At 40.1% G+C, this 27,925-nt stretch overlaps 1 protein-coding gene across 1 annotated transcript; it reads right to left on the bottom strand.

Moving 5' to 3' along the window:
- Positions 1–421: 421 nt before the first annotated feature.
- On the bottom strand, positions 422–27,925 carry LOC133911587 (protein SHOOT GRAVITROPISM 6). The gene is made up of 51 exons (XM_062353882.1): positions 27,709–27,925; positions 27,540–27,630; positions 27,403–27,457; positions 27,172–27,303; positions 26,134–26,205; positions 23,736–23,826; positions 23,560–23,655; positions 23,359–23,437; positions 23,217–23,280; positions 22,713–22,816; positions 22,529–22,634; positions 21,464–21,550; positions 19,700–19,777; positions 19,535–19,602; positions 19,310–19,409; positions 18,963–19,115; positions 18,782–18,871; positions 18,576–18,641; positions 18,351–18,449; positions 18,190–18,264; positions 17,449–17,508; positions 16,839–16,928; positions 16,550–16,671; positions 15,462–15,591; positions 15,288–15,367; positions 14,680–14,815; positions 8,904–8,985; positions 8,330–8,475; positions 8,073–8,153; positions 7,878–7,978; positions 7,191–7,429; positions 7,000–7,109; positions 6,642–6,770; positions 6,490–6,564; positions 6,278–6,411; positions 5,676–5,748; positions 5,443–5,574; positions 4,599–4,768; positions 4,375–4,497; positions 4,224–4,284; positions 4,052–4,147; positions 3,879–3,979; positions 3,399–3,504; positions 2,972–3,085; positions 2,822–2,896; positions 1,851–1,949; positions 1,485–1,556; positions 1,313–1,398; positions 1,135–1,228; positions 951–1,058; positions 422–876 (listed from the first exon to the last, which is right to left on the bottom strand). The coding sequence occupies exons 1-51, from the start codon at positions 27,746–27,748 to the stop codon at positions 616–618; spliced, it is 5,232 nt and encodes a 1,743-aa protein (XP_062209866.1). The 5' UTR covers positions 27,749–27,925; the 3' UTR covers positions 422–615.

Below are 27,925 nucleotides of genomic sequence, written 5' to 3'. Positions count from 1 at the left end.
AATATTCATGTTTCAAAGAATATTTAACTTTTTTGTTATTTTACTAGAGTGATAATTTCTTACCGAGAATGATAAATAAATTCTCCTAAGTCTATAACAGTAGGTCCGATACCAAATTTATCTCTATCGGATAACAGAGTGATAAAAAATCAAAAAGGTTTCAAACTAGAAATGAAGACGATAAGATTCCCTCGAGATCTCTCAATGTTCCAAACGAGAAAAAAGAGGTAAGAAAGCCCGCACATCAAGTAATCTACTACTTCTCACCTCGATGAGCGATAACCTTAATCCAAAGCCACAACAATCAACTTCGATACAGCTAATTCTAATGGATAAAAAATTTGATCCATCAACAATCAACACGACAAGCACGAAAGCCACACTATCGTTCTGAAGGCGTATACTCAACATGTTACATGCGTTACATCAAAGAAAATTCAATAAATAATCAACGAACTGTGACGGGTTGCTGTACATGCGTACCGAAGGCCTATGAGCTATGAACCTCGCAACATAAAATTGTATCTCTGTAGTTCCTATTTTCAAGGGAAGCACAAAATATACACAAGCATGCACTACTAAAATACTATGCATGTACAGGCAAATTTACATGAGTTAGGTCTGAGATCGGCTTCCGTGACCATTATTTTGCGCATCATCCGGATCTCCCCCTGTCACTTCTTGAAGCTCAGATGGCGTTTTAGTATTAGAATCACCACTCTGGGAATTGTGTGATGAATCAGCTCGATCAAATCGTGAAATCAGTAACCTCAGCATGTTGGACCTCTTTATCAGAATGCCCAGTGCAGAAGATGCTGCTGCCCGAACAATTGCATCTGATGATTGGCTCATTCTACTGACCAACATAGCGAACACCTTGATACAAAAGAACGTTAAGCACTTCACAGAGAACTAAGACTAAATAAACTACCAAGATCTAGTATGGATACCTGGGAGAAGTAGGGAGCAATGAAGCGTTGATCATCCAAAAAGGATAGCATGCAACTCACCAAACAAATTGCGTTTGCTCTGATAATCGGCCAAGGTGCATCAAATGCCTAATACAAGCAAAAACCAGTGTTGTGTTCGCTTTTTTACTAGTCTCTCATCTTACGACTAAAAAGAAAAGTATACCTGGATAGCAGATTCTAGGTAGCTGTCAACTCTGGCAGTTGACAGTTGACAAAGTTGTCTTGTTAAGTCCCTAATGAAGTCCTCGTAATCGGAACTGAGGGCAACACATACTAGCAATGTCACTTTGAAATAAAACGTCAAACTTAAATAGAAATAGCTAGGAAGGCTCAACACAAACCGGCGATCGGAAGTAAAATACTGCTTGTTGAGGAGCGAAGACAAATCATCTATTTCCATCAAAGGCGCTAGGAGCTGGAATGTGTTCTGTTTTGACAAAATAATGAATATCAACATATGCAAGTTGAAGCAAATGTGTGCTAAGGGGAATGTAGTGAGTAGTGACTATATACCCGACAGGCAAGGCGAACACTTAGGTCATCATCGTGGAGATGGAGAATCAAACGGGGAAGGATTGTATGTATCTGCAAAAGGGAGCAAAGGGTGAAGAACTTGATAGCTTGAGAAGCATAGAAAACAAGCAATAGTAGAAGCATTGCAAAATCTATCGAGTTTATAGTTTCCAACAATTAAAATTTTGCAGAACATCAGGAGTTGTCATGGATGATAGAACCTTATGAAACAAACTATAATTTGCAACTACCTTGACACTTTATATGACCACTAAAACAGCATCCTACAGGTGAGCCTTAAAAGATAAAAGTTCCATGCTTATGTTGTGCACTATTAAAGCAACTGAAGTGGAAAGTGCATGCTACCTGCTCAAGAAAAGCAGTTCGCTGCAAACCTACACCATAGGCACTTAGAGCACCATAAGCTGCAAATGCATTAGACCTCATTTTGGTATTCATCGAGACCTGTGGCACAGCAGTTGCAGAATAGGTTAAAGCCATTGCCTGTCAATTTCAATGTATAGAACGATAAAGAAGCATAACACCTGAGTGATTTTCCCTAAAAACTAAAAAGCAAGATATAAATAGAACAATCTGGAAATTACTAGGAAAAATCCAAAAGAGACATCAGTGGAATGCAATTTCCCAGTGTAAACTTGTGAAATGTTAAGTTTCCAATGCCCATAGAGAATCACGAGTTCACGACAGTCATCTTCATTTCCAAAAGTATTATCAAGAAATAGATGTAAAATTCGAATATCAAAAAATTACCATCCCTTTTGAACAGAGGAGAGCAACCCGAACAAATAACTTCAGGTCTTACATTCACATAACACTTAGGCTGCATGTACCCATTATTGACTAGTACAGGAAAGCAGATAAAAAAAATCTATGACAGCATGGCTCCTACAGATAATCAGGTGATCAGAATGCACTGCCAAAGATTGACATCATTGAAATTAACTTGCATTATTTCATGATACTATTGCTGATGTATTAGTTCCATAGTTTCTTTCTATATGCAGGGGGGCCAACATTCCTGCCTCAGGCTGCGCAGGCCATTAACAATTTTGCCAGGACATACTCCAGCAAGTGCGACTTGCCAGTTGGCTAGTAAGTGTGGATATTATGGTTGTTCCATATTATATATGTAATTATGTACTCTAATTCCACATTATCTCACAGATCCACCAACAGTCTGGTACCATATGATCCATGCACTTACTCCAATTCCATATTATCCTTTCCATAATAAGCAGTTTACAATATGCAGATTGCCCTGCATTATGCCATTACAAACATAAATGCAAGAAAGTATGCTTGTTCTGGACGGTTACCTGGAGATTACGTAGCCTTATTAAGAGATTTATTAAGATGGGATCAACAGCATCTTGTCCTGACAAATTAAGAACCTGGAACCAGTACATGCTATTCATTTATTCTGTTAATATTGTACAAAATGGAATTACATTATAATAAGAACTCACAGTTAACAAGCATTGGACAGCAGTTAATTGAACAGATTCATTGGGGTCTTCAAGTAACGCTAATATTACTCCTAAGACTTGCTGAATGTATTTAAGCATATGGCTCTCAGGAATCTGAAAGAGATCATAAGGAAGAGTAAGCATAAGGTTAGTAAAAAAGAAAAAAAAAAGGTCACAAATGGATCAAATAAAGCACGATTCACTCAGCAATTAGACTAGATTAGTGTACAAATTATACAATTCAGAGGGTAAAGGAAATGCAGGATCTGATAAGTAGATGAAAAACAACATAGATAAACACATGATTGTGGGAGAAGCATTTAGAAACATCTTGAACTCTATGTTAGTCAAACAATATAATCAAACCAATGTTACTCAAATAATAATACAGTATCTAATGAAGAGAACATGTATCCAAGCTGATAACCTGCACAAGTCCACGCAGACAGAGACTCCTGACGGTCTGTGAATCATCAGAGACATGTTGACACAATTCCTCAACCATTTGTTCAAGCAATGTAGGTTCTTTTTCACTGCACAACAAGGAAGCTGCAAAGGTTATTTGCTAGTTGAATGGTGTGGGTAACAAAAGTGAACCAAACTTGTTTTCACAATATCATGAGCCCGAAACCGGACTTTCCCTATAACACCCAAATGACTAATGTTTTTTCTTCCATTTTTCTTTGCATTTTTCCACAGTTTTTGTGCTTTCTCATATTATGTCTGTTTAACAAAGCTATATGCCCATGAACCAGCTGGTGCTGACCTTATTGGTGATGACCGTGTAACCAGCCACCCCATGCAAATTTGGGATATGATTGTAACGAAACAAGAAACTAAACATTCCAGAGGTACAGGGAGCATATTCAGATTTAATTAAATTAGAGAAAGAAGTATCATCAATTACCTGTGGCGAATAAATTCTGATAGTGCAGCAGCAGCAGCCTCCCTTTCAGCCCTCTGATTTCTGTTGAGAGCTTTACTCAAGATAACACAAGTTGGCAGAACCTGTGGAAATAATATCTAATTATTTTATATCAAAGATTTCACCAAAACATATATAGGGATGCTCTAAATTACCTCTTTTGGTCTTTTTACTGAGGAACTGCATGCAACCTCCTGAACAAGATCAATCCACTTCTCCTTCTCAGTTTGTTCTCCAGCTCGAGCTAATATCTAAGGATGGTAGGTATCTTACATAGTCAGAATTCACTTCACGTATTTGGCAATAAAAGGCAATTACGAAAAGCACCTTTCCCATTTCTGTATTGCCAACACACTCACAAAATGACTGAAATGCAATTAACAATGACCTGCAGAATATCCCCAAAAATGTAGTTCTTCAGTTCACAAATAGCCTTGATATGTTAAGTTACAAAAGATGTAAAGATTTTGATTGTCACCGTAGAAGTTCATTTCGGCCCAACTCAGCAAGACCATGAAGACTCCCCAGCTTCAGTATAAGGCCAGAAAGAACAGAAGGGTAACTTTGCTCAACTGCTTGTTTCCCAATCTTCCCACCACCTCTGTAAAGTTTGAATATTTTGAAGTATGTAAAATCAGCAGATGAAAAAGGAGTCCACCATTGGTCAACATCAACAGTCAGCCATCAAATGGTGGTCAATACCTCACAAACGCATTGAGAGCAAACATAGTTGCTTGTAGAATACAGTCATCAGCTGATGACGAGGTGATTTCCCCCTTCTCGGAGTCGTTTATTGCAACAGGTTCTTTGTGAAGTATAGACAAAGTGTACTCCAAAAAAAGAAGTGCTAAGACCTTATGCTGGGAAAATGCCTGAAATGGAGGCCAAACAGTCAAACACGTAAGAAATGCATCTCTAGAGTTCATAAAGGTAAGTTTTGCATAGTTTGCAGATGATAGTAATTCTAAAACAATTTAGCATTAAAAAACTGTGTAAGTAAAATACCATCCTACACTGATTTACCTATGAACTGTGTTGTTTTAATTAAACAGGAGGCCAGAAAACTAGATTCTCAGTATTATATTTCTAAAATTTTGGGGTAATATTTTCTGCATTATCAAATGCTCAATAAATTCAAATAAGAAATGACACAGTGTGTATTTCTGAGCAAGTAATAGTGGAATACAGCATGGCGAACTACTTATTTGGTAAAAAAATCTCTACTACTACTGAGTAGGTAACTTCTGATTATAACACTCTATCAACCAGATGAACATTAGAAGAATAACACGCTAATACATAATATCTTTGTTTATAAAATGCAACATTGCATGCTAGTATTGCATGCTAGTTTAAACTAACAAGATTAGACTAAACAATGGAGTAGGATTATCAGCCAGTTCCATGAATGCCTATTCCATTTGCACAAATTGATAAATAAACGAATCTTTTAATGCATAACTAAATGCAATAAAGATTCCAATTGTAAATGAATGTTATCAGTAACTTGCATAATACAAGTGCACAGGCTCCATCCAATACTCACATAAAAAACATCCTGTATGGCCCAGCCGCCACGAATTCTTGGTATATCTTTTGTACAAATATCTCTTCCAGCCACAGATAGAACCTCATCAAAGACCACAATGTGATTGGTGTTTTCTGCTAGGCACGATATCTATCTTAAATTAAGGTGAAAGCTGATTAAGAGCATAAGCATAGACAAGAATATTGATATTGAAAAAGTTGACTAGATTCTATCAAATAGATGATGGATACTGCATTGAGAACCTCTTGGCGCGAGTGCTTGTCGGTAATAGAAACAGCAGATGAGAGCAAACATTGAGTTGTCCTATAAAATCAGCAATAGGATCATGGAATTATTATATTCTTGCAATAAAAAAGAGAGAGGCAATGCACTATGCTGAAACTTAGGTCAACAACCACCTGAAAAAGGAGTAATTAAGAAAACTACATCAGAAAAGATGGTCATTCTGGATGACAATAGTCTGTTTATGCTGGCAAATGACACTATGCCATGTCACTGTTTCAAAACGGCCAAATTATCCTCTTTGGTCTCGTTCTTTTAGTTGCCATCTCTATGTGATTTGTAAGGTCTCTCCAGATGTTGTCCCCTGCAGCCCTACTCTGGTGATTGGTCAACGTGATGCCATGGCGTCCTAAAGTGACTATAGGGTCTGCGCCCTCCCTCTATATCCTCAGCTGAAACAGAGGTGCAATTTGGTATTTCCCAGCTAGAGATCTTATTTTCCGACACAAATATGTTTTCTAGTGTCATCTAGCACTAGACCACTAGCCATGTATATTTTGATAAATAAACCTTTTGGGATGTTAGCTAATATCATCTTTCACAAACTAACCTCGAGACATCAGCTTCACGTAGCTCCTTGCCTCTTCTGCTAATAAACATGATAATAGCTTGAATGGAAGCATCTGCTGATTGCTTTACCTTATCACATGTTGCTAATGTGCATGAGTATAACAAGACAACCAGCTATTCAAGTACACAGAAATATGTTAATAACCATCATGCCATTCTACAACTTCCGTTTAAATTAGCTAAACTAGTTACCTCATCCTTTGATAATAGAATACACACTGAGGAGACAACCCTATGAAACACTTCAGTCTGGTCAACAGATTCCTCCTGAAAACAATACAAAGATAAACTTCAAAAAGTTGCTCAATGAAATGGATTGTGGTAAAGTAAGCAGTCATACTCACCCTTCTGATGGTAGAGACTATGTCCTCTAGGGAGGACAGAGCACTATACGAAGATTCTAGATCAATATCATTAGTGTATGCCTTCTGCTTTGGAAGTGACAATGAAATGTTGAAGAAAAGAGCAATGATCTACAACAAAAAAGTGTGTATGATGAAAAATAATTTGATGAAGCCAATTTCAACGTATGATGAAAACTTTTAACAATCCTGTTATACAGTGCATGCATGTGCTGTTTTCTGAAAACCGTTACAGCAGAACCATACAACATATGTCGAATGGAATATTGCACATTACAAAAAAGGGCGGAAACGAGCTGAAACAAACGAAAGAATGCAAACCAGCTTCATTTGCACAAACCTGAATAGCAACTTTCCGAACTTCAGCGTCTGTATCAGCACAACGAGGAAGATATGCCATTGTCCTCTCTCCCAAGCTCAAAGAATCTCGATTAGGCAACACAAATGCAGCTGAGATAAACAAAAGGCATGTTATACAGGGATCATATCATACATTTATACCAGCAATCTAAGAAACATCATTAAGCATACATGGCAAACTTGACGAGCTCCTAGGCCCTCCTTGATTGATTTGCTTGTTCATTGTGAAAGTTGGATAGGAACCCAATGCACCAAATCCACCAGAACAAAGATTGCGGAACTTTATTAACACCTCCTGTACAGCAATGCATCCTCTTCTTCTTTGGTGTTCCGCAGATGATGAAACATATGGATCAAGTTGCCTAAGAATATGCAACAACTGCTCTGCTCGACTTCGACCATCTTCACCACTGACAAAGGAAATTTAAGGTAGATGATAAGGAATAAGGACTGCAAACAAGAGAAGCACTAGAATATAATAGGCTTAAACAATTTCAAGGAACTAATATGATGCATATTTTGGGAATCAATCAATGTTTACACCAATTCTAAAGCTGTAAATGAGGTTGAGTAGTTATAGTTCATTTAGGAGTATGCAAGGCCCAATGTTATTGAAAGTTTGGTGCTTCCTTGGTCTGTGTACATGGTAGGCTTGGACTTATATTGTCAAACGAAGGTGGTATTTACAAGAAATCAAATATTCTCACAACATAGAAAGCAAAATTAGTAGATTACCCTGACCTTTCATGAAAAACATAATAAAGCAGAAGGAAAGTAATAAAACAGAAGAAATTCACAGTATAATATGCAGGATTATCCAAAAAATAATACAATTGAAAAACAAGTTTACAGCATTACCTTGTAAGCAGGATGGCACCTAACAGAATAATGAGGTTTGTTACGAGATTCTCATCAATGATAGAGGGCTCTGTTGGCAACGCAAAAAAACCTAATGTTGCCTAAGCGTGGAACATAAAACAAGTCAGAATTATATAAAAGTTCTTCAAGTAGTAGACACTACAACAGACAAACTATTAGCACTGCTATGCAGACCTTCATGACACGGTTTCTTGTTTCCATTGGCAATCTTGGTTCTAGCGAAACCAGAGTAGTACAGGCACTTAAAGCAAGACTCTGCATATGAAAGAAGAATATAGACCAGAGTAAAAAAAGTAACTGCACATATCATAGTGAACAGAAGTGCAAATATAATTTATAGATACAAGCTAATTTAAGAGAATTATGATTCTGACTAGAATGAAGAATTTATTCTACATCTGGTAGGAACAAGGGTCAACTTGAGCACATACCTGCGTGCGCAGAAGCTCAGTGCTGAAATCAGTGAGATCATTATTTTGATCCCTACCCATTAGAGTTAAAACATACTCCAGCAACTGATCCCTTCGTTTCAGTGGGAACGAGATTCCCATTTGAGCAGCGCTAATAACAGCTTGGCCTAAACAATAATACTGATCACATAAGATCTATGTAAAAAGCACATAACTGTGAAGTACAAACTTTAAATGCAGTACGTTAGCTGCTTGTACATGAAAATCGATAACATTCTGATTAAACCAAGATCACATCAAATAACTTGGTTATGCTATATGGTTCTAGGATATTCTGAATGTGAATTGCTTACTCGAACATGCACTATCTACACCTAATTAGAAATTGACATTTACATGCAACACCCTCACATGTTGCAATAAGTAAATAGCAAAAGACCAGTAGTGACAAACCAGAGCAAAAAAAGGCATGTGTCCATGCTACCTAAATCTTCAGCGTATCAAAAGTAAATTTTCACGGCCCATATGTCTACCAGCTGAAAAGTTTATTCCAAAAGCAATATATGATTTGCAGCCATGTTATAAAGGAAATCACCTAAAAGGTCAATTGCAGTAATGACAGCTTGTTTTGCAGTAGGATGCTGAACATGAAGCAACCTTCCAAGCATATTAGTCCCCTGAGTACAAGGTACATAGAATACTATTCATCAAGCTAAAAACAAAAATAGATCATATTTGAAGATATTGTTGATCTCCTCAAAAGAAGAGAGATTTTGTCGACCACTTACGAAGACATAACCAAGGTGATTTCATTAAAGTTTCCAAAAATACAACACCGTGAAGAATGTGGTCAACACTAAATATAATGTAAATAAATAATAAACAAATAAATGGACAGCATTAAAATAGATGCAGTGCATGACAACAGGCTGGATTAGTGGATGGAATTTTGGGTTCACAATTCAAAAGATGGCAAGAGATTGGCAGACAATGTTTTTATACTAGTCAAGCTAGAGCGCTAGACTAAACCAGAAAGCATTTGACAAATGGTGCTTCAACTTCCCTTCAAGCCCAAGAAGCTGCAGTGTTCAACACTATTTGGGGGAGATGAGGAAATTAATCTTCCGGTGGCTTTAAGAAGAAACTCTCGCATGTAAAGTGTAGTATATGTATATAGCATGACCTGGCCTTCGCGGCACATCTAACCAAGGGTTGGCTACTGTGGCCCATGTCGCTCTTGTCTATATACCTAACAGCTAATGGAATAAAGTATGCAGCTGTGATAAGACATAGCTTAATTATGGTGTTTGCTGTGATGATGCTAATAGAACTGATAGCGCTTCTGTTCTGTTGAACCCCTATCCCAATGCATCTTCCTGTGTCGTGTACACTTTCTACTCGCTGGGTCAACTGTACTCCACATTTCCCTGCAAAGCCCAAGAAGTTGCACCCTATTTGGGGAAACTTAAGCTCCAGGAAGCTTTATGAATTTACAATGAAACTAAAGCTGTCCCATACAGGATTTGATTATGCGTTTTTGCTGCGATTACAAAAGCTATGTTAGATCTCCAATTTTAATATCGTTTGCACCAGATGCCTTAAAACCACTCTAAGATATGGAAACTTGTATCACAGCAAAGAAAAAGAAATTACTACAAATTACTGGATTGGAAAACAATATACATTCCCTGAAATGAACTCATCTTGTAGAGGGATTCTACACCCACTCGTCTGCCTGCTGCTATAGAAGTACTTTGAAATATTTCAGCTTATTTTTAAGTTAAAAGAGCACCCTTGTACAGACAGCACAACCAACTATGTAAGGGGGTGCTAGGAGGGGGATTGCTCTAGCAATTTATAGGATCAAGTTTAAAATTGAACTAGATCCAAAGCATTTTTATCAAAATTTCCCGTACCCAGAGTCCCAGACAGGCCGTAGTAAGTGCTAAAATCATGCCTGCAATTTGCACAAGCGATCGAAGGGCTTACAATGTACACCTGGTAGACGGGGCGGAATGGCAAGCGATTCTGCTTCCCCTCCAGCCTGCTTCCTTTCTGACGCTCCCCATCTGCCTAGCCTCGTGCCGGCTCGCGTTCCTTGCGCTTCCGATTCCTTTTCCCCTCCAGACTCCATTCCTTCCGACACCCATCATCTCCACAGCCTCACGCTTGCTCTCATTCCGGGACCGGTGGCCACCTCTCTGGTTGTGCTTCCGCCAAAGGAGCCTGCCACACCTCCCTCCCCTCCTTCCTGAGCATCAGGATCCTCTTTGTCCCCGTCTATGTCTCCTTTCACCCTGGCTAGTCGTTCCAAGGAGCTTCGATGGCTCAAAGCCAGCCCCAGGTCTGGTAGCTTTGGCCGTGTGCTGCATGTTCCAGCTCAGCCTCCTACCGTGACGTGGTGCTGGGGGCATGTTCTCCACCAGTCTCATAGCCCCCAAGGCCGTGGCATTCTGGCGTGGTGATGGTTCCTTCTGTTGGTCGCTCTGCGCCACCGCCTAAGCCTCGTCCAATCGTCCGCTCTAAGATACACCCCGTTCCCATGTTAGAGCATGGTCCAGACGTGGAGGGGTGATAGCTAGTGGCTGATAGCTAGTGGCTGGCAAGAGATCGCGGCGCCGTCATCCTCGGCGGCAGCAACAGCATGTCCCTGAGGATCTCCTAGGAAAGTGCTTCTATTGTCTTGTTCCTGGGCATAGGGCGGCTGGGTGTCGTCATCGCACCCGCTATTTCCGTTGTTTATTGCCAGGGCACAGGTCTTTCGAGTGTTCTAGGTCGCGTTCTTCTTCAGTGTTCCCATCGCTCTTGTCGACTTCCTTGGAGGCACGCCATTCAACGGCCAGGAGGTGATGGTTTGATTGGCGATGCTTATCGCCACCATTGGGGCCAGGCTCTACCTCGAATAGTGCTCCCTTCTAGCGTCCTGGTGCTGGCTCTCCTGTGGTTCATCAACCGGCTAATGGCGTTCCTATTTCCTTCGATGATCAGGGTGGTTCATAGGGTCCCTCTCATCAGGGTCCTCGACGGCGCCGCTCGTTGGCTTCATCTATTTGGAGGTCGGTGGTTAGACCAACCTCGGTGTCGCCCCTCGGTAATGTCTCTCGTTGTGGCATAGGCCCCTCTGATCCCTCACCAGCGTAGCCGTTGCCTGAGGGCTCTACGTCGGCCTTCTTGGTCAACCCCCTCGAAGAGATGTGCCTTTTAGACCGTTCTTTGAGCATCGCCGAGACCGAGGAAGACTTGTGGCATGCGATCTTCGTCACAATCATCGGTACCAGGCCATCCATCACGCCGCTAGAGGCAACAATGGCTGTTGCCAGTAAGTTTGATCTCGACTTTGATTCTCTCTCCATTCATTAATCCAATCCAGAGGACTTTCTTCTGCTCCCTGATAAACAGACGGCTACCCTTGTTCTAAATGGCAATCGTCCAATCCGTACTCCGTAGTTTCGACTCTATGGTTAAACCTTGGCGAAGACAGGCTCATGCTATTGACAAGTCTCTGCCCTATAAGATTGAGGTGTCGCTTCATGGAATCCCAGCACATGCTTGGGAAATGGCTTCAGTAGTGCAGTTGTTAAGTGCTTATTGTTGGATTGAGCAATTGCATCTTTCTACTCATGATTGTTCTGATCCCTCTATTTTTCGCCTTTCTACCTGGATTGCCACCCGGAGTTGATTCCATCTTGCAAAGATATCCTCATCATGGTGCCTACAGAGTTCTTTGCAAATGATGTGCCACCAGTGTAGAGGGCTTTAGCATACACTATCGACATCACCATTACCGAAGTGCATGATTTTGGTGGTCATCGTCCTAGACCGCATGCCTCCCCAATCCCCAAAAGATGATGATGGTGGTTCTCGCCGCTCGCATTGACGGCTTGAGTCTTAGCTGGGTCCTCTACCCTTTGAAGGGCAAACCGCTCTGGTTGTATCAACAACAACGATGGTGGCAGCTCCATTGGCGGTGGTGGGGCTTCGTCTCCAACTCCGGCGGATCGGGATTCGCTGGAACCCCCTCATCCCAATGGTTGCCACGTGGAAGAGCAATCAATGTCTTGCCGACGCAGCCTGGGTGCTCGGTTGATTCAAGCTGCTGGACATTATACCCCATGCGTCTCATCGCCTCCTCCGATGAAGATTGCGGCAATCTTGCTGCCATTAATTCTTCTTTCGAGGCGTGTTTCCAACAGCCTTCATTGCCATTGAATGACCAAGCTGCTTGTGTTCAAGATGCCTTGCACGTGGTTCCTTGGGACCATGCAAGGTTGGGAGCCTCTATGTTCTCTGAGTTTCAATGCCCTCCTGCCTCCTGAAACCTCAGTTCACCAGCAATGTATTAGGGGTGCTATGGTCCTTCATCTATGTGAGTCACGAGATAATGAAGTCAACCTGGTGCCTAATTCTCAAATTGTAGTCTTGTTGTGTCTGGGCTTCATCTAGTGGACCGTTACAAGCCAAAAACATGTACCAAGGTCTACACAAGGAGGTTTAAGAGGTCTCGTGGATCTTGTTTTGCGCTGCGTGTGTGGGTAGGGGGGGGGGGAGGGCAGCTCCTACATCCCCTTCTTCCATGCTCATCACCAAAGTTTCCAAGCCCACTGATACCCTATTGCTCGTTCTAGTCATTCACAGGAGGCGGCCCAAAACCTTACCGCTTGGTTTTGTTCCCAGGAGAAGTCAGCGGGTTGCTAGTTGGTTGCCTACGAGAGTTAATCAACAAGCTATGACACAAGTAATATGAAGGTTGGGGTTCCTCGGTGAGCAAGAAACTATCACTCAAGAGGCTCGAGACAATTATGCTCGACTATTCAATAAGCAGTTAAGCCATGCTTGCATCACCGCTTTGGCTGCAATGTTTGGATGGGCTGTGTCGATTGTTTCTCAATTGAGGATAACGTATTCAGCTGCTGCCATCTGTTGAGATCTTTGGGTTCCTGTATTGGTCGCTTTTATTAATTTGTTTGCCTCATGAATGCTTCAAACATATTGGTATGGAACACGTGTGGGTTAAACTCCAGTGCATGTTGTGATGTGGTTTGAGACATTGTTAACTCTTGTCAACCGGACATCATCTGTCTTCAAGAGACGAAATTAGCTTATGTGTTTGATCGCTTCATCCTCTCCCTGTTGGGTTTTGATTTTGACAATTTTGTTTTCCTCCCCGCGGATGGTACAAGGGGAGGTGTTCTTGTGGGTTGGATGGGATTCATTTATCAAGCTTTGGCGTGGAGGGTGGATCGCCATTCAATCTCCATTCAATTTAAAACACTGGACAATCCGCCATGGTGGTTTACAAGGGTGTATGGTCCCACGCAAGATGCTAGAAAAAATTTCTTTTTCTTCAAGAGTGATGTCAGGGGTTTTTGTGTCGGTCCTTGGACTATGGCTGGAGATTTTAATCTCATATACCAATCTGAAGACAAAAATAATGCTAATATCAACCGAGCTATGATGGGGCAGTTTTGGCGGTTATTGGATGATCTTGAGCTCACGGAGAACCGCTTCACGTCCGTCGTGGTGCATTTCGACTAACACTCAGCAAGAGATTGTGACATTGCTTTGTCGCCTGGTTGCCACCTCTGGTTCTGCACCGATAGGTTCTGCTACTCCCTCTTCTGTCATTGAGAGACCACCTTCTACACAGTCAGGTACTTCACCTTGGAGCGTCGATCTCCAAAACATCACACCAGGGATCCAAGACTTGGTGTTCGTTGAATGGTGGCAACAGGCTCACAAAAGGGTCGACAAGCCTAAACGAGAAGGTTTTAATTCTCTGGTGATTCTTGTGGCTTGGTGGTTATGGAAGCAGCGCAATGCTTGCATTTTCAATGGAGTTTCGCCATGGACACATGACGTGCGAAATATCATGGAGGATGTGAATCTGTGGTGTTTGGCGGGTTTAGAGTTTTTGTTTTTGGTCGTGTTTTTCCTCTTTGCAGTTTTGAGATTGTTTATCTAGATAGCTAAGTGTGTGTGGGGATGTTTGCACCTTCTTTTGGGAATGCATTTGTATTTGGGCGGACCTTTCTTTCTCTTTAATACAATAGTACGCAACTCTCCTGAGTGTTCGAGAATTTATTTATTTATTTATTTATTTTTTTGCACAAGCGGGATATTTTTCCTTGCAGAGAGGCCTTTGTTCACATTCAAGGCCTCTTTGGATGGGGATGCTAAATCATAAAAATTCCTAGTCCAAACCTCTCACCCGAACACTCCCCTCAAAAGGAAGGCTATCTCAGTATCCTAGTGCTTCACTGTACTCGGCAAGACCAGTTTCTCGCAAAAGCATATATATCATCATTCATCAGATTGGTCACATCCATGTAAGAAAAACAAAAACAAGATTGTTTATAGATTGGATAACATACCACAAGTGCATTAATTCTGGCTTCAATAACAGTTGATGGAGCATATCTTGCAGCATAACCATACATTAATGCCAATGCTGCGTACGTATCATCCACATCTTCCACTTTTGTTCTCAATGAGAAAAATGAGAGGAACCTGAAAAATTGAATGTCGTAGATTTATTAATAAACTGAACCAACTGGATACATGGCCTGGAAAATGAACTGCAAGCTAAATAGCAGTGTCTTCAGATTCACTTTTTAATGATACGGTCTCCATTTCTGTTTCTTCAACTACAACAGGGAAGTATAGAATTAACTCAATTAAGTATTAAAGAATAAGGAAAATGGAAGACAAAAATGTTTAGGTGGGACATATTACAAAACATAGGGCAGACTAATAGTAGATAGTTAACCAAAAAGAAGGAAAATGAATTGGCACTTTGGTGTTGAGAAGTACAGGATCCCACTTGGACACAAAATTGACACAATCATAGTCTTGGTCTAGCTTATAAATTGCTGCTACAGCATGATTGGCACTGAGATGAGCAAGATAGATAAGAGATCTGTCCTACCAAAAAGATCACATAACTGAAGTACCTCTGGATGTTCAAGAACAAAAAAGGTACCTCTTGATAGCACTTTGCCCTGCATTGTCTAATATGTTCTTCAGTTTCTCTAACACTGTATCCAAATGAGCAGCTGCAACCTGCAAGGGTGACTTTAGTGCCCAAAGCTCCAATAAAAGTAAAAAGCTCCAAAAAAAAAGTAAAAAATAAAAGACTTCACTGATGGCAGCTTACCAACCCGATGCCTTGTGCGAGTCCAAGGCGATTGATAGGAATAGACATGCTTGAGTGTCTACACATCCAATCAATCTTCTCACGGACATAAATCCTATCATCAACCTTCTGAAGAAGCATTCCTAAACATCTGCAAATGAAATTTAGTAAATACAAGCCAGTTTGTGGCCTCGTTTTCATGCAGCTTCAGTAGCATCTCACTCATTATCATCAACAAAGGGTACCACAAGTCTATGCTTTATTATCTTTGCTCTGCAGCATTTGGCAACATTAACAACAGCAAAGGGTAAAATCTAGAACTGGCAATGGGTCGTATTGCATTCAGTTTGGGTCATGTCAAGGATTAAACATGCCTTTTTATACCTAAAATCATTTGTGTAAATCTTGTATTATGTGAAACTTAATTATATCAAACTAATTTTGTTTGCTTGTTTAAAGATCAGATTGTTTGATTCAAGACCGATTAACATTTTAGTATAGATTTAGTTATCCAGATAAACATTTAATGCTTTATTAATCATGTCAGACATGTTAATTATGTCAACCAACACCTGTATAAATTTCTCCTGCGTGTTCGAGAAAAATAAACTGCATAAACCGTTTGTCGTGTCAAATTTTGGCAGATCTAACATAATCATTGATAAGTATCAAAGAAACGTACAAAAATCTAATATGAAATGATGAGATGCCTAATTCAATCCTAATTCAGTCTGAGATGGAAATGCTCGCAAAAATCCAACAGGAAAGCTCATAATCACAGTGTTCAGAATATAACAGCACAAACTATTTTCCTTTTTTTAAGTTGGCGTAAGGATGAAATGACCATATAATTGACTGACTGTAGAAAAAGCAAGTTGACCATATAATTGACTGACTGTAGAAAAAGCAAGTAGATTTAGAAGCAGTAGACTTATTTGAGAGCAATAATTTAACAATCTCTCCATAGAAATAGCAAGAAGAAGAACCAAACTGCTGTCTCAGCAAAATGAATAGCACAGTATTCAGAATACTTTTTATGCACCCAAGCCAACAACATAGCTTCCAGCATATAGATGACATGGCATCCAGTAACTACTAACAATAGTTACCTGTGCAGCAAAGCAGAATGTCCATCAGATATAGCATACAGATCATACTGTCTGGCAAATGCATCACCCAGGGAAATAACCCACTCAGTGTCATTCACAACATCCAAAGATTCTGCTAAAAACTGAATGATAACACAAGATTAGTTCTCCAAGGAAGGAAGAATAACAAATTTGACTAAAGCATCTAGAAATACAACAACATCATGATTCTAGCTGCTATGCATGACCCTTGTTGGATACTTACTACGACATGAATATAATCCTCAACCAACAAGCATAAGATACTTACATTTATTATCATGTCATCCCATATTTCCTGGTATGTGCTATCTTGCTTAAGGTCTTCAGGATCACTGATGTAAGCTTTCATCTTAGGGACCTAATACTTGCAAAAGATGCATTTTGTAAACCACTGTAACAGCATGATCACAGGAAATTGAACTCTTAACCTCTTCGCTTTTAGGTAAATCGCCACAAGAGTACGTAGTAGAGTTTATTATACAAATAAGTCATGCACAGTGCGAGTATCATATCAATTCGCGGACACAGCCCGAATGTGCAACAGAACATGATATCTACAATTACTAATATATTTTTTTTACTTTTTTTATTCTCTTTATTGGTGGATCTTGGTTTCATCTCTAGCCTACCCCAACTTGCTTGGGACTAAAAGCTTTGTTGTTGCTGCTGCTGCTGCTGCTGTTGGGAGTTAACTATAAAATGAAAAGAATCAAAACTTGATATGAATACCGCAAAATATGTAGAAAATATAAGTTACCCCATAATAATTTCTTTTCCATATAGAACTAAAAAAATATAACAGAATGGTGATAACAGAAAACTTGAATAAGCATGCACTCTTCATCTTCTAACAATACTGGATCAGTTAAGTGCTATACCTCATCTTGCAAAAATAATGAAAGGTTTCTGGGGAAAAGTGGACCCAAGTAGCACAGCACCTACAAGGAGCAGGGGTAAAGTGAACACGGATGATGGAAATAGACAAACTCTTAAAGTTTTTTTCCTATTAAATAGGCCAAAATAGTCCTCTATAAAGGGCCCAAAGAGTATAAACAAGTAAGAATTAATAAGCCAGTGTAGCCATCTTTAATCAGCAACTGCTGAATTACTTAATTCAGGACAAGAAAAGGTTACCAACGCAATCAGTTATTAGAACTGTTCAGTTGCAATGACAGGAAAGTACGCAACGATCCCAGAGTATTATATGGTCCAGATATCAAAGTCGAGCAAATAGTACCAGGCTCCCATCAAAAGGAAATAGCATCAGGCAAACCTATTACTTAGTGCTCAGACTAAGTAATACAGAGCTTTCATGATGTAACCTTTTCCTACTAAAATAAAGTCTCATCTTCCATATATAAGAAATACAATGTAACAACATAACTGATAATTTATGATAATTCCTCATCTGAAGACAGCACACAGCAATGATACATATTTTAGAAGAGGCAAGGTATTTACAAGTCTGGAAAAGCTAGAATGCTAGATAATATATGAAATGGATGAACAGACATCAAGTCAGATATGAGAAAAAAAAAAGGATGTTCCAAACAGTCAGTCAAGATTGTCCACTGAAATCTTCTTTAAGTGATTTAGGTTTACTCTGTAAGAAGACAAACCGTCAGGATCTGGGTGGCCAGTTGGCCCCTAGAAAGTGGATTATGCAGAAGCACAACTAAACGAGCAAACAAATCCTGCATGAAGCATATCAAGATAGAAGTAACTAGCCAATTGATACGAAATTTAAAAGGAAAAAGACATCTGAAATCAAGCAAGCTACCTCGGGGCTGGGGATTTCATTCGATGCATTAAATTCAGTATGCAGTGGGTTTGTTTGCGACAATTTATGCCTACATAATTCAGTTATGCATTTGCAGACCTGCAGATATTTCCATGTTAATCGTATACAGAACAATAACAACGAACCTGATTTAGGGTGCAGTATTTATTCACAGACAACATAATGCTTCACGAAATATTTGCAAGAGTGTTCCAAAATGCTTACCGTAGCTACTGCACCTGTATACTTCTTCGGGATTATTAACTTCAAGATAAATGGCCATAGAACAAGCTGGAGAATAGGAAAAAAAATAAAGTGGATTACTCATGTAACTATGATGGACTTGACTTATCGTAATTATAAATTAGATGATGCTGGCTCCACAAACTGATTTCCTGACTAATGAGAATAATACAAAGAACAATTTTTACCTCCATTTCAGGAATGGTGATTGCTAGCAAAAGTAGACCCTTTTCACATACAGCTCTTAGTTCCGATAGACCAGCAAGACTTATTTTCATCTGATAAATGGAAGTACAATTAGAATATAAATTATCCTGAAGCATTGACAGTTGACAAGTAAATCACGCATAATCTAAAATTAATTAAAACCTCAAATCTTTTGTCCTGGAAGTACTCATTTTTCAGAGTGCTGGGGTCATTTAGATCATCATCAGTTATAGCACTATGCCGCACCAGAAACTTGACTGCCAGCTCAGCAGGATGCCCACTTAAATAGCAGTGTGAAGCCATAACAACAATTAGCTGTACGCAATCAAACTAATATCAAGATAATGAATAATTGGATCCATAAAAAACAGAAATCAGTATTATCTTTAGTATTGCATGCATAAAGCATTAAAAAAAATTGGACGAAGCAAATACTTTGTTATAAAGCTCCGCTTCATGGCAAAAAAGCATGATCCATATCTGCCAAAAGTTAATGCGGAGTGTATTACCTCAGCTAGCGCCATACGTATACCCAAGCTCTGGTCCTCTAATAGCGAATTCACGATTTCAACTAGTAATGCTTGTTTAGTGTGCCATGATTCCAACAATCTATACAGATAGATTACAGAAGTTATAACAGGCAGTTTCAAAGCGCGCGCGCACACTCACACACACACACACACACACACACACACAGAGAGAGAGAGAGAGAGAGAGAGAGAGAGAGAGAGAACCTGGGCAATAGGTGTTTTATAGTACCAAGAGCCCCAACAATAGATGCTTCATCTTTTGACTTGCATTTCTGTAAAGCAATAGACAGTAAGAACAATACTTATAATTCTACATAAGCCTATTTTGTGAAAATTTGGAATCCTCACTATACATGGAAAAATACTTACATTCAAAAGGAACAGGCAAAGATCCTCAGGATATGCTAAACCAATCACCAAGAAGCAGTGCTGGAGTTCATTGTATGTCTACAAGAAAATAAGTACTAGAACATGAGTGGTAAATCTCTCTACAAACAGCGGTATACATATATTATACAGCAATAAAAGTTTTAGCAAAAAAATCAGGGAACTTTGCCTAAGATCTCACAGAAAAATACTGGACAAACAAACTTTTAATATTTTAACATGGCAACTTTGAGAATTGATACTTGAGAGAAAGAGACTATGCAGAATTTCAATAGCCTGACGAAAAAGTAATTTCTGCGCAACAACTTTGAGATATCTTAATGCAATGATACGCAGCTCTCTTGCGTGTTCGAGGAAAAAAAAAAGAATTTCAGATAGCGTCAGCCAAAACAGATGCTCAATTGAGGGTGAGGGTAACACAACACTCATGTAAATGTATACATTTTGTTATGGTACCACATACTGGCTTAAGGAATAACTTCACAGTGCGCAAAAAACAACCAATATTGTTTGACTCAAATTAGCGGTATTAATTTCGAGCACCAGGTCCATTGGTCCAAACTCTAGTTTGGTTATTCCAATCACCAAAAAGCTAGAACCTTAAGGGGCTGTTAAGATGAGGGGTATTTCATTGGAACGTATTGTAACTAGTTCAAGTTTGAACTAGATCCACAACTTTGCAATGGAGTACCTCCAATCAAAACAGGCCCATAGCTGAACTTTCATTGTTCCATCTGAGAAGCCCTATAAAACATTACATCTCAATTCTCAGTCTATTTAGCTCCAGCAATCAGTGTTACCGAGACATAGGTGCGGATGTTGGAGTCCAACTCGGGTGCTGATGTCTGATTCGGCAAATTCTAAAAAATAGGATTCAGGGATTCGTCTAATTTATATTATTATTATACTAAAAATACATTATTTATATTTTTATTAATAAATAATATTAGTATTTATGAAATAACACATTAATTTGTGATTAACACACAACAAAATATTTGGTTGCAGCTTTGTAGATATAAAGGATGTGTAAACAAACTACACAAAAGCTGCAGAAAAATAGGAAAGAAAAAGGAAAAAGATAAAAGGGAATGGAATTGGGTTAGCCCAGCCCAACATCCCTTCCCTGCAGTCCACTAGCCCACTAGGGTTTCAACTTTCAAGCCTTCAATTACTCAGTACACACTGCCTCCCGGTCCTATAAGCGTGCTCCGCCTACTCAACCCCACCGCCTCCGCCTGCTCCCCCGCCGCCACCTCCTCTCCTTCTACGTGGCCGAAGGTGTCGGATCCGCAACGCACCGTGTCGGGTGCGAGTCAACGCGCGGATACGCGTCGACACACCAAAAAAATTTCGGATACGCGAGTCCCGGTAACACTGCTAGGAATGAATAGGTCTCTAACGAGAAAACTGCCACGCTCCCACCTAAGCTTTGACAACATAGTATCTGTGTCATACCATTTTATAACATCCCTCAGAGCTTAGATCATCTGCCCAGAAACTGTTATGCTTCAACCAAGTACCATAGAGATCTAGATTTTTTCAAACATGTGGCAGAAACTGTCTATTCATCATTTATCCTAAACAAGTGTTAAAAAAACTTGATTTTATGAACCCTTCAATCATCATTTCTACTAACCATGTCACAATGTGGCATTATGGATTAGAAACGATCCAATAGAGGCTGCAAAGTTAGTGGACATAACGATGAAACAAAAATGGTCATAAAAGGTTTAAGAAATTCACCTTCAATCCCTTTGAAACATAATGCTCATCTTTGCTATTGTTGACAGATGCTAACGGAAGAAGCGTAAGTAAGATAACAGTAAGCTCCTGCAACACAAGAAAAACAGACCATGAGTGATCAATGATCATGCTTTGACATATAGTTATATCATATCTTCATGCACGATATTTTCTAGAGGAATACGATGCATGAAGTAAGAGACAAATGTAGTGACAGGACAAACCATGGACATTCCCATAAAGGTTACGTTTGTTTTGAGTTGGGCAGTGGGGGAATTATAGAGTACGATCTGATCCTGTGGTCAGTGTTCACAACCTGACACCAAAATGCAGTACTAGTTCTAGCCATGAAACTGTGCAACCTCAGCTCGTTGCGACGGGTAAAATATCACATGTCATGTCTAAACCAAACATCTGAAATTTTTAACCATGTGTATCACATTAGCATACTGTTCACACGTGTACTGCATTATAAACAGTACCATCACAATGCTGTAGCAAGCCTTTTACAGTAGCAGCGCTGATTTAGATAAGAATTGGGGCTTTGCTTTGTGTTTTCCTAGGAGATAAGTTGTTAGTTGTTAGAGATAAGATTGCCTTAGCTTTTCTAAGGTCAGACACATCTGTTTCAAGATGAGGAGACACAGCCATTATTATGAAGTAAGGCTGAGTTCAAATATCCCTCTCAAGTATATTCTCCATGCTGAGTCTGCCATGCACCCTGTCCTCTAAGCGTAATTCGACCTACAACCTTCCCCATCGGTTGTTTTCTACAGTGTTTACCCCAATGTAAGGACGTACATAGCAATATGGTTGGCCAACTACATAGTGTAAGCAAATTTCTGAGATGACTTCTAGCATTAAGCAAGTTCAAAAATAAATAATAACTTCAACAGTTTGGTACATTATCTGTAGATTTTTTTGTTACAAAAAAATGATGGCAAACAAACCTTTCAACTCCTGTGCAAGCACGTGTTATGTTGTTGCAAAGGAAAAAGGACAAAAAAAAATACGAATATATTCATAAAGTAAAGAAACCATGTCTTGAGAGTGTTCTTAATTTACCTCAAACTCAAGTAAAGGGGGGCCACTTTCAGACAATAATGACGCATTAAGAAGGTTATGAAGACTGTGAGATGCAACAAAAGCAACTTCTTGATCTTTCTTACATCTACATGAGCAGAAGAAATTAATGTCTGGGAGAATTTGGCGAACATCTTCAGTAAGTATACAATAATAGAACTCATACAGATCCAACATTGTTGGTATTATCCTTGGCAGTGCTGATTTCAACTGTGACCTAGTGACCAGGCCAACCATTTCTCCCAAAGCCTCCACAGAGGACAACCGCACCTGGTTAAAGTATTAACCAAACAATCAGCAGTATCTAGGGGCTAATATAATCAGGCAGCATAATGTTGGGATACTAAAGAAATGAATATTACAAGAGCAGTGCACAAAACCACTAACATAGCTACGTTCCAACAAACTATAGCGAGTTTACAATGGGCTGAAGTAAAAGGAGAAGGGAGAAAACTCCATATACAAGGGACCACAAATACCGAATATCTGGTGACTATCTTGTATATAGACCTATGAGCTAATGGAATAAACAATGAAGTGTATGGTGTAGATACTTTCTCCTCCTCTATAGTTCTAACACCCCTATCAGTTGAGACGAAATTATTAAGGTAACTAAAAGGAAACAAGACAGAAACTAAATGAGCAATTAAAAGCCAAGGCCCGCATATACCTTGAGATCACGTGAACCCATCCATACTTTTATAAGTAACTCAAATACTGAATTCATGAAAGACCTGTCATTAAAACATTAGATAAATGTCATACCAACTTCCACTACCAACAAAAAAAAAATTGATAAAATGAAAGCTTACATAACATCGGTGTCAAAAGGAAGCTCAGAGGGAGCATCTCCCAGGTACTGCCATGCAGCCTGGCACCAACACTTAAAGGCTGAAAATGTAAAGAAAAAAATTGCATCGATCAATGGAAAAAGCGTGCATTATACATCTTTTCAAGTTTCCAGAAATATAAAAAGAAACTGCTGATGATTGGAAGAAATTTCATAACAATACCATTCGCAAAAACAGGCCGTTGGCCATCTCGTACACTTCCTAGGATAGGCAAAACACGCAAAAGTACGTCCTTCAACCGTGGGGTGAACTGCAAGGCTTCAAAGAAACAAGCACAGGTTGCAAATTCAGCAGTCCAACTCAATCAGATGGAGATTAAATAGAAAATTGTGCTTAACCTTCTGCTGATGCAAAATCTGCAAGTATCTGTAACATGGCTGGCAAAGCAGAAGATGGTCCAGAGAAGTAAAGAAATATTTCCTCCATCATCTACAACAAGTTAGGACAACAAGTTAGGGCAACAAATAGATACTATTGAAATGCTAAACTACCACTAGAGAGTAACTAGTACACAAGACCAACAGAGACATGGAGAAAGAGACCAAGCTGAGAATAATGGGAAAAGAAATTTATCCTCTAAATCAGCTAGAAGGTATAGTGGTATACTATGTTCTATTTTCCACGAAACTAGGAACAGATGACCAACAAATGGCGAACAATACACTCACACACTTCCATTAAGAATGCAACATGTTTGCGGTGGTCATCCAAGAAAGGAATGGACTCTACTTATCAGGAAGACCTTTCTTTCTAGAGACTAGAAACACAGACTTTGAGAGGACATTTGATGTATACATTTACCAACCCTAAAGCTAACCAGAGCATTATTAGAATATTGGTCCTCAAGTAGCACGGAATATGGCTACCAGAAAGTCTTAAAATTATAGGTTAGTGAACCATAGGTAACTAGAAAACTTTGCCACTAAAACTTGTTGAATTGGTGCTATACCAACATGTTGGTATTACTGTATAATGCAAACTATGAAACCAAAATATCATTGCATCTTTTACAGAATCCTTCAATGACTACTCCATAATAGAGAAAAAGATAGCTGCTGCTAGATGAATCTGCAATAGTGCAAACCTTATTTGTGTTGGATCATGAAACTATCCATTGTTATTCTATTCAAATAACCAAAATATGCGATACACAACTTAAGCTCCCTTTTACAATGATTTTTCTCAAGTTAAGATGGCATCTGTCAAAGAGTTGTGCCTCCTATAGCATCCCTCTGGCCAACGTGATGACACCGTGGTCCTGAAGTCCCTTATCACTCCCCAAGGCTCTAAGTCCTCATCAATCAAGAAACATTGGACTACTTGATCTTTTTCCAGCAAGTAAAGCCATTTAATCATTTTTCAAGTCAAATTTGTTTTGCAGTGTCATCTGTAAGCAAAAACTTTCACTGTTATTTTTAGGATAGCTACAAGTCTGATGTCCGATGCGTCGGACGCACCATCCATCGTGGGATCCTTCTCGTTTTGATCTGACAGCCTAACTTCATTGCTCCTCATCGAGGCAAGGGAACCCACGAGCTGACACAGTGAAACGTCTCGGCCTCCATCCATCCTCATCCACTCATTGTTCTCTCTCTCTCTCTCTCCTCTCTCCTTGATTCCCCCCTTCCTCACCTCATCTGCTTCCTTGTTATGCAACGCCATGGTGCGGCTCCTGCCTGCATTAGCTCCTTCTCATGTTCTGTGCGCTTGTCGCTCGATCTCTTCCTCTCCTTTCTCTCCAAACACATATGTATTGTTCGTGCACTCTTTTCTCTCTCTCTCTCTCTCTCTCTCTCTCTCTCTCGCACATGCTCCTCCAGCAAAATCTAGCTAAGGAGCACAATGATGACCACTGTGAGGCTGTCTTCTTGCCCTGCTCCAACGAGCTACGGCCAGGGCACACGCCGTTGGATCCGATAAGCCTCAATCACCTCACTGGATGCAAAGGAAGGGATCCGATGACAAGGCAAGCTTGTCCATGGGCAAATGTGAGATGTTGCGATCAATTTGTGGCAGTAGTTGATTGTGATGTTGCATCTATTTAGTTTGACTGATGTAGTTTTCTGGTTTCATTCTAGGGTGCTGAATTTTGACGTTGTGGATGTTGATTCCGATTGTTGTATATGTTCATTCTGATTGTTGTGATGCGGATGTTGATTCCAATTGTTGTATATGTCCATTTTGATTGTTACGTTGTGGATGTTTATTCTGATCGTTGTGGATGTTGCAACTCATATATATGTTGAGGGTGTTGATTCCGATTGTTGCATATGCACTTCTAAATTGTTGCAATTTTCATAGAACAGCAGATTGATTTGTTTCAAAAATTTTGTGCTTTTTTTGTTAACAAAATCCTTGTACATGAATTAAGATCTGGTATTGGTGTTTCATCGAGGTAACATGGTTTTCTTTTTCAATTCCCTTTTAGAGACTGAATCATATTTATGTTGCAACCATGCATAACACATGCTGCACAAGTAGATCCAGCATTTTGCGGTGGCCTTTTTTTTGGGGGGGGTGGGGGGTGGGGAGCGTCCGATGGGCGAACGTTCGGGCATTAGCAGGCCCCCTATTTTTATAAATTATAATAACCTTTTTTAGGTGTGGTTGAGCTAAATATACTGTGACATGTGTGCTCTTAAGTAAGCATACACACACAGTATTAAATCACATTGGTCAATATATCTGATAGTTGTCCCCACGAACAAAAGGGATAATGGTTGGGAAAAGGCGTACCAGGTCTGGATCATGTGAACCTATGGCAACAAGAAGACTAGCAGCTGCTCTTTGCCAATCAACATTGAATTCCTGTTTGCCAAAGAACAACAATTACATCAACCAAACAAAGATAGGCAGATGAAAGAACAAAACCACAGCAGTATAAAGAAATTAAGACAAAATAATGCATCCTCATCATTAATGTGCATTAGGATAGCCCAATAGTCAATATGTAGCATTATCTAATGTTCATGGCCATGATAAGAACAAACTTGTTATAGTTCTCAATATCACATTGTAAACCTGAAACCATTTTCACAAAAGTAATCATTCAAATCACAGCAATATGTAATAACTAGCTGATGTGAGTATACTCCATAGGATTCAGAAAACCCTCAATGAAAAAGATAGTATTTACTATTTAAGGCCTCTAGCCTAGCTTAGACTTAAGGCTATGTGGCTAATAATAAGCTTAGAAAAGAACTACACAATCTGCTTATTTCTGGGGTTAAATGTGCATCTAAGCTGTGATACGGAGAGAAACTAAACATAGCATCAGATAAAGTACTGTGCAGTACAATAAAATCTTCGTGGTTCAACCTAATTCAGATTATTTGTGAAGTGTAACAAGTGTTACGTCTGTAGCCTAATAATCTGTAGTACACAAATCTCCTTCTTTCGGGAGACTGAGGAGACAGGGGAAATCATTTAACTTTACCGTATAATAAGTGTATGGCCATCCCATTCTTCTTAGTTTCCATATCATCTTATTCTAGTAGCTACCAGTTTCATTTCCCCAATAGATCATCAACCTAATGTAAATATAGTGAAATATCATAGCAGATGAGCGTACCTATTGTAGCACATATGTTTTGCCATACCCCTATTGTCTATGGATGCTAGTATTTGGAAGTTATATGAGTTCTCAGCAGTTGTGTAAATTGGTGCCGGAAATGAAAGCGTTAGTCTGGGGCTGCAAAGAGACCCTTAGTTTCCAGCTCATCATCTAGCACTGAGCTCAAAAACGTAAGGAGACATATTAACAGTATCTGATACCTTTGAGCTAACAATCTCAGCAGTTGCAATCTTTGCAATTTTCCGGAGGAACTCACACTCGGCGTCCCAGCGGTCGAGAGCGCTCACTGCAGAAGCCATCACGAGAAAAAGCCCAGCCATGTTGCCAAACCGCTGCATTCCACATAAACCAGCAATAATTCACACCCCAAATCCAACCCCCCCAAAACAGTGACATGGATAGGCAAATTCTTATCCCAGAGGCTCATGTACCCGACGTCCGCCTCGGGATACGGTGGCGCAGCAGTCGAGGACGAGCAGCGGGTTCCTGCACCCAACAAGCAACGAATTTCACCGAACTGCTTCACACGGAAGGAAGGGAACGGGCGCACGGGAGAGCGGCCCCTTACAGCGGCGCGATCTCGCGGAGGGCAGCGAGCGCCGCGTCCCGGGCGACCGGGGAGTCGTCGGCGAGGGAGGCAACGAGAACCTGCACGGCCTCTGAAACGAAGAGAGGGAGCGGGTGAGGAGGACCGGAGACCGAGAGACGGTCTGGTAAAGGGTGGGAGGAAAATTCACCTAGAGCGGCGGCCGACGCCGCCGCGGAGGAGGAGGCCATCGTGGCGACCGCCGCGGAGGAGGAGATCCGCGGCGAGAGCCGAGAGGAGAGAGAGGAGGGAGGAGACGGACAGCTCAGAACGTCGCTAGTCCGAGAGGGCGTGACACGATGGGAGGAGATGAGGTCATGTCAGCGGCGCTGTGACGGTAGGACCGCGATGGAAGCTGACAAGGAGAA

The sequence above is a fragment of the Phragmites australis genome, chromosome 3 (assembly GCF_958298935.1).
Source record: "Phragmites australis chromosome 3, lpPhrAust1.1, whole genome shotgun sequence".
In the NCBI taxonomy this organism is placed as follows: domain Eukaryota; kingdom Viridiplantae; phylum Streptophyta; class Magnoliopsida; order Poales; family Poaceae; genus Phragmites; species Phragmites australis.
This window is presented reverse-complemented; position numbering and strand designations above follow the sequence as displayed.